The sequence below is a fragment of the Corvus brachyrhynchos genome, unplaced genomic scaffold (assembly GCF_000691975.1).
Source record: "Corvus brachyrhynchos isolate BGI_N302 unplaced genomic scaffold, ASM69197v1 scaffold4, whole genome shotgun sequence".
NCBI lineage: Eukaryota > Metazoa > Chordata > Aves > Passeriformes > Corvidae > Corvus > Corvus brachyrhynchos.
This window is the reverse complement of record NW_008237878.1, coordinates 8112964-8120345: the sequence shown is the minus strand read 5'-3', so window position 1 is coordinate 8120345 and position 7382 is coordinate 8112964. Positions and strand designations below refer to the sequence as shown.

Here is a 7382-nt window from a genome sequence, read left to right as displayed (position 1 = left end):
AGAAGCAATGCAGCGTCTGTGCTGAACCACATCAGGACAGGCTCATCTTCCTGACTGGGACTTGCTGGAGAGCCAAGTCCTTTCAGAGAGTTTGAGGTTTCAAAATATTGTTTTCATGGATATAAAAGTCATTTGTTGAAATTCTTAATCAAAAAATATGACGCAGATACCACTGCTCCAAACTGGCTCAGAATGTAACTGGGACAGCTGCTGAGCATGAGACTGCCCAGGGAGGTCGTGGAGTCTCTGTCTCTGGAATCATTCAAAACCCACCTGGATGTGTTCCTGCATCACCTGCTCTAGGTGACCCTTGGCAGGGGGGTTGGACTAAATGATCTCCAGAAGCCCCTTCCAACCCTAACTATCCTGTGACTCTGCAGTGTATCCTCAAGCCCTTTCTCTGTCAAAGGGAGAAATATTGCCCATATATGAACCGCTTCCACCTGCTGACCTTGCAGCAAAAATAACAACACTGCAAAAACGCTCAGCATTTGCTGAATTACGGTCTTGTGGACCCCGAAAGAGCTTTCCTGAAGATTCTCCTCTTCTTCCCCTACCGTTCAGGTCTTGCAACGGGGACAGGAGCCGGGCTGCAGCCCATCCCTTGCCTCTGTGCAGCGCCGTGTGCTCCGCAGCAGCAGCAGCCGCGGGGTTTGCTCGGCAGCGCAGCTCTCCCGTGGCGGCTGTTAATGTGCCTGTGTACTCGCGGGGAGGGGCTGAGCTGGGCGTCTCGGAGCCGCTCATGTCCTGGAGCTTACATCCCTTAACTGTTGTTCCAGATAAAGTAACTGTCAGTTCTGATTCATACAAACTCATAACTCTATTCTGAATCCTGCTGATTTTTTGGCACAGAAACAGCCTGTGGAGCAGAACGCCATAAGGGAGCTCGTGTCTGTGTAAATGGTCCTGAGCATGCTGCCCTTAGTGTTCATTTATTTTTGAGGGATTTCAGTTTTTAGGGGGAGGAAGGGGGACTGTGCTTGTCCCCTTTCCTTTTGGTGCTCAGCTCTCAGGAGGTCTTCTGGTGAGAAGCAGCCACTCTAGACCCCAATAGCACAGCCCAGCCCCTGTTTCCTGGGGTTTTTGGGTGCGCTGTCCCCATGCCAGGTGTAAAAAGCTCCTTTGGGACCCAGTGATTGCTGGTTTTCCCCCCATTACCCCACATCTTCCCGTTTGTGTGTCCTGTGTCGGTGTGATGCTCTGGGGGAGGTCACATCTCAGCTGCAGGGCATGTCCTGAGCTTCTTCCACCCATGGCAGGCAGAAGCAGTAAAAGCCAGTTTTCACCCACACTTGCAGACTAAACTAGACAGAAAAAGTGATTAAAAACATCAGACTTTAATCTTGCAGGCATAATTGCTCAGGGCAGTGGTACTCAGCAAACATGGGGGTTACTAAGACAGTCCAAATTAGCTAAATGCACCTTGTACCAGGAGATGTTATCCTGCCAGGAGGAGCCTCCTTGTTCTGCTAAAATCTTGCTCCAGTGTTGCAGCCTGAGTCATTACGTTGCATTCCCTTTGATTAATTTTTGTGAGAATATCAAAAGCCCTTGAGATGCCCATGTTGCTTGTAAAGGACCTTGACAGGGGAGGATTGAGGAGGGGGAAACCATGAACAAGCTGTAAAACCAAGCCAAGAAATGCCAACTTTCTGGGGCCAGAGCCCCAGCCCCAGCAGGATCCTTCTCCCCCCATATACACCCTGTCCCAGTGATCACTGAAATGCTTGCTCTCAAAACTGTCTTTACAACTGGGAAAACTCTAGAAGAGAGAGTTGGAGCCCAGGGTCTAGGGGAAGGATGGCAGCTGTGGGGTGTGACAGACCAGCCAGCCATCCTTGATGCCACTGACAGTGACGACTGGCACCACACCCTCAGAAAAACAGGAATTAAAAGCAAAATGGACAAGAGGTGGGTTATTATTTCCTCTTTAATAGTGGCTCTTCATAGGAGTCCTCACCTGGTGTTTTTCTTGTGGTTGCAAGGCATAGAAATAGGCTGCTTTAAACAAAAACCAAGGTTTTCGTGCAGGTCTGCAAGGGGTCTTGGGGCATTTGGAAGTAGGTGCTGGCAGAATGATGCTGCGGGCAGAGGAATGGGCAGGCAGAACCCTGACTCCTCATCCCTCAGACCTGTTGGAGAGGGCAGCGCTGAGGCCTGTGGGCTGTGTGGGGATCCCCTCCTTGTTCTTGCTCTGCTCTTCAAAGCCACTCCTTGCTGCAGGCACAGGAAGGTGTTTCCAGGACATTGGGCAGCCTGGGGACGTGTAGAAAAGGGAATTGCTTGTGACAGAGCAGAGGACTCGGCTTGCTGCTGGGAACATGTAGGACAGATGGGAAGAGGAGAGCACTGAGCTGCTCTTTGCCAGGAGAGGACCTGCCTTCAGTAGCACAGCCCCACCTCAGCCACTTCCCAGGGAGCTGTGGAGTAGTGAGGGGCTTTTGGGAAGAGGCCGGTCACCCTAGGGCAGAGGCATTTGGGTGCATGTGGTGACTTGGGCACACGCCTCTGCCCCGTAGTAAATACGTTGTTTAATTCTGTCAAATGGGCTGTGAGGGCTTGGGCAGAGATCCTGCAGCTGCTCGGTGGGAGAGGGCACAGACTCCCTTTGCCCTGGTGCAGTACAGAGCAGGCACACGGAACAAGAGGGATCGGGGCAAGCAGACACAGGCTGGGGGGAAGGCGAGGTCCGGCCGGCAGGCACCACCGCGTGACTGTGCTGTGACAACCCACTGCACCAGTGGCTCCCATACCTTTTTGAGCCACCCTACTTTTGCCTTAAACGCTGTCTCCCGTGGCCTCCGTGAGTGCCGTAGCTCTCCAGCACATTGGTCCACTGCCTCATGCATCACTGCTTGTCTTGCCATGTTTGGGACCTGCAGATGTCCTGGGAGACTAACATCTGTGGTGTTTTCAGAGCAGTGAGCTCTTGGCAGGCTTCTGCTTTATCTGGGCAGCTGGACCCACCTGGACCCCAAATAATAGCTCAGAAATGCAGAGGACATGCCAATGCCTGCAAAGCCCAAGGATAGACCCAGGGGCTGCTGTTCTGCTCCTGTGAAGGAGGCTGCAGTCCTGTGAAGGACTGAGGGCTGTGCACAAAGGCAGGGAGCCTGCCCAAGCCCTTGCTAGTGCAGATAAAGTTGGTTCCTGCTTTTTTTAACTAATATTTGCCTTCTACCACCCTGGGCACAGCATTATTCTCCTCTGGGCCCAGAGTGGCTCTTGCCAAGGGCTGTTGCCCACCCAGGCAGCTGGAGCTGCTGCTGTGCTGTCCTCCAGCCTCACTGTGCACCTGTGGTCCTTTTCTCCTCCTCAGTGATTTCAGCAGATCTCTTACAAGTGTGCCCATTTCCAGGCTAGGTTGTGCCAGCCTGAGCAGTGCTACAAGGGTAAACCCATCCCCTTGCTGGGGATTGCCAGAGAGCACCTTAGCTTGTTTCATAGCTGCACTGCACTGGGAGCTCAGTGGATCCTAAAATCCTCTTAGCATCTCTCCTTTCACAGGAACAGTCCCTGGCACAGGTCTGCTGCACCTGATCCCCTTTAATTCAGGCCCTCAGATGAATTAATGCCATCCTGTTCCAAGGTGCCCAGGTTAGTCAGCAGCAGTTCAGGCTGCTCCTCACCATTTACCATGCAGTGCATGGCATTGGTGCTGATTGTGTTTCCTTGCAGAGTTTTGGGTTGGCCTTGCAGGTTTTGGGTTGGCCCAGTCCCAGTGGGCAGGGAGCTCCCCCAGACAGGCTGGGAGTCCCTGGTGATGATGTGCTGGAGACGCCGGCTTGGCTCTGTGCAGCCGTGTGGTGCTGGGGTGCCACCAGGGCTGTGCAGGGCAGTAAATCAGCATGCAGGGCTTGCCACTGTCCACAAAGATACTTTTACCAAGGAGGTTTGCAGTATGTGTGAAGGAGTCAGAGACCAGGCAGCAGCTGCTGGGTGACATCATGTGCTGGTGTCCCTTGGTGTCCCTGTCCTTTCCTGGCCTCAGCTCTTTCGGATGCAAGGGCTGTACCTACTCCTGGTGTGATGCCCTGCAGGCCCTTCCCTCCCTTCCTGGGATTTCCTTTCCCCACGGAGAGCAGTTCAAAACACATGTCAGCACCCAGAAAGCTCATGCTAGACCGCCAGCTGCCTGCCTGCAGGGTGTTTGCTGTAAGGGATGGGGAGGTAACTTCTTACTGGTATGGGCACAAGCTTCTTGGTTCTTCCTTAACTCAGGGCAAAAGTACCTGCAGGCATCACAGCCAACATCATTACTATTTTTAGCCTTTCCAGCTGATATGGGGTGAGGAGCTTTTGTACTTGCTGTAGTCAGAAAAAGTCACCTCCTTACCTTGACAGTCACAGGCTTTGTCTTGGCATTTCTGTCCCTGTGTTCTCTGATGTCTCCTTGCTCAGCACAGAGCATGCTGGGTGGAGGCCTGCTGGGAAGGTGACCCCTCTGGGAGTGGTGCTCGAAGGCTGTGTGGTGGTTGGGTGTGGGGGTTCCTGGGGATGCCGGTCCTCTCCACAGGCAGCATCCCTGCCCACCATGCACCGGTAGCTCCTGCCCACATGCAGGGAGCTTGTGGTGATGAGGAAAGCCTGTGGGTAGCCACTGATCCTGTGGCTGATGCTGGTAGAAACCAAAAGCCTGAAGTCCCTATTTGTACGTGGGCCAGGTTTGGGGCAGCCAAAAACGCAGTCCCTGGGGCTACTGAGGCAGTTCTGGCTGTCACCTGCAACATTGCTTGGCTGTCATGGGGCCAAGGTGGGCTCCCTGCCAGACATGGGCTGCTTTAATGAACTGACTGGGGGGCTCATCCCAGCACTGCCACTCCATGTCTCCTCTGATGCTTCCCTCTCCTCTCTCTCTCAACAGCGCTCTGCCTGGTGCTGGGCTGCATGATCTTTCCTGATGGCTGGGATGCAGAGACCATACGGGACATGTGCGGGGAAAAGACAGGGAAGTACTCCCTGGGCGACTGCTCCGTACGCTGGGCTTATATCCTGGCCATCATCGGCATCCTCAACGCCCTTATCCTTTCCTTCCTGGCCTTTGTTCTCGGCAACCGGCAGAATGACCTGCTGCACGAGGAGCTCAAGGCAGAGAGCAAAGGTGAGTGTCACACTGCTGGGGGAATCCTGGTGGGACCAGCCTGGGGGGCTTCGCCCCTCTGGCAGCCCAGCAGGGGTCCCATGGGCTTAACTGCCACCTACAAAGCAAGCCAGGCTGGGCAGGGTGGGAAGGAGCTGCTGAGCCTCTGCCCTGCCTGACCTCTCTCTCTTCCGTTTCCACAGATTTTGTTGGCACTGCGGTAAGTCTTGAGTGTCACTGTCCTGTCCCCTGTCCCTCTGTGGTGTCTCTGCATGTGACTGTGCTGGGTGTCTGTGTGACGTGGGATGGGATGGGAGGACCCTGGCTGTGCAGGCAGTAGGGCTGGGGGCAATAGGGAAGGGAGGCAGCAGAGACAGGGTGGGTGGCAGGGATGGGGGACAGGTGTATGCCTGGCACAAGCTAGGGGCACGATGGTGCAGTAAGACCTGCCCAAGACCATCCCCAACCTGCTGTGCTTTCCCTGCAGAGGATATAAGGCCGACCATCCGCAGCAGGACCCTCTTCCCATGGCCGGCAGCCTGGGCGTTCCCTCCCTGTCCTGCCCTTCATCTGCTGCCAGTGGCCACACAGTGTCCCGCGCCGCCCTCCGGGCCCCGGCGCCCGTGCCAGGGATGCGCCAGCCGCCCGCCGCATCCACGGCCACCTCCATGTCCACGCCGGCACCACCATCCCACGCACCTTGCCAGCTCCGTGCCCACTGCTGCCTGCGGGCCGCCGCCGGGGGAGGATGCCTCAAACCCGCTTTGTTCAAGAACAGAATCCAGCTGCGGTTTTGTTTCAAGGAAAAAACAGTCTTGGAGTTTTTAACAGATTTCTACATCCCCAGGACTCCTGACCTGCTGCCTCCCACCCGAACGCGCACCCAGTGACGCCCCGTGCCGGCTGCTCCGGGTCCCGGACCCCTCCCCACTCCCATTTTGTACAGCTCCGTGATCCTGTCTCCACAGCCAGGGGACCCGGTGGCCGGGATGGGGCCCAACCCCTACTTTTACATGTAAATTCATATTCTCTAAACAGGGTAAACTGACTTGAGCCCCCTCGCCTCCCGCCCCGGGAGTCCAGCCCAGGACATGGTGTTTCCTGGTGCGTGGCCGGGGCCGCAGGCTGCTGCTCGCTCCCCCCAGCATGGGGACCGCAGGGGCCTTGCTACTGCCGGCCGTGGGACACCCAACTCGTGCCGCTGTTGAATGTAAGCCCTGGTAAGTGGGAGCAGCTGAACATGCAAAACCCCTGGGCGGGCACAGGAGGACCCCCCCTGCCAGACCCCTCCCCGAGCCGGCCACGGGCTGTTGCCAAACGCCTTCCCTCCCCATCCCCATACGGTGCTTTATCTCCACTGGTGACAGCAAGGCTTTCCCTGCCGCACGGCATGGCCAGGTGTAGCTGAGCACTCCTGTACCCACCCAGCCTCCTGGCTGTACCTCGCTGGCCTGTGGTGATGGCATGTGGGGAGCTGGTGGCTGCTGCCCAGGCAGCGCTGAGTCCGGCAGCCTCCAGGGCCCACACACAGCACCTGAGAGCCGACACCCTGGCATGGGTAGCTGCAGCCCAGCTGTGGCTTTGCTGGCCAGACCAGTGTGTGTGTGTGGGCTTCCCCTAGTCACAGAGGCTTGGGTCACCACAGCCCTCACAATGCAATAAAGTCCTCAGCACTGGCCGTGTCTCAGTGCGAGCAGCTGGGGCTCCTTGCAGGGCCCAGGGCAGGGCCCCCAGGGGCTTGTGGGGGGCCCTAGCAGGGCTGGACCCACGCACTGGGCAAGGCCAGGGAGCAGGGCGAGTGGGCGCAGGGAGCAGAGTGGGACCACGGTCCTGGGATGGGGCCACGGAGCGTGGAGGCTGCTGGGGGATGGCAGTGAAGGGCTCTGCAGGACCCAGCGCCTCACCAGGCACCAGGGGCTGGCTGGAGCAGGTAAGTGGTGCCCTGAGGCCCTGTGGGGTGGTGGGGGATGGAGCTGTGCCAAAACACCATCTGGGAGCCAGTCACCCGGGATGGAGTGGGTGCCAGCACTCCTGCCAGTGTAGTCTGCTAGCCACGAGCCCAGCGGTGCCCACATCCCTCCAACAGCTGCCCCCCAGAACGAGGTCAACAGGAACCCACTGCGCTTGGCAGCACCCGGGTCTTGCCAGCTTGCGAGTGCTGTTGCCAGCTGAATTGGAAAAACAAACCAAGAAAATCAGTGGAGAAAGGAATACAGTAGCTGTAATATATATGTATTTTAGTACAAAGTTTGATACAGTGTTTCACAAAACCTTATTGAAAAATATAATTCAAACCAGACAA

At 56.5% G+C, this 7382-nt stretch overlaps 1 protein-coding gene across 1 annotated transcript in view; it reads left to right on the top strand.

Moving 5' to 3' along the window:
* Positions 1 to 7382, top strand: part of LHFPL4 (lipoma HMGIC fusion partner-like 4) — a 13741-nt gene extending 6359 nt beyond the window's left edge. The window contains exons 4-6 of the mRNA XM_017732311.1: positions 4865 to 5101; positions 5284 to 5300; positions 5568 to 7382. Of these exons, the coding sequence (XP_017587800.1) occupies positions 4865 to 5101; positions 5284 to 5300; positions 5568 to 5576 (263 nt within the window). The 3' untranslated portion in view covers positions 5577 to 7382. The remainder of the gene's footprint in view (positions 1 to 4864; positions 5102 to 5283; positions 5301 to 5567) is intronic.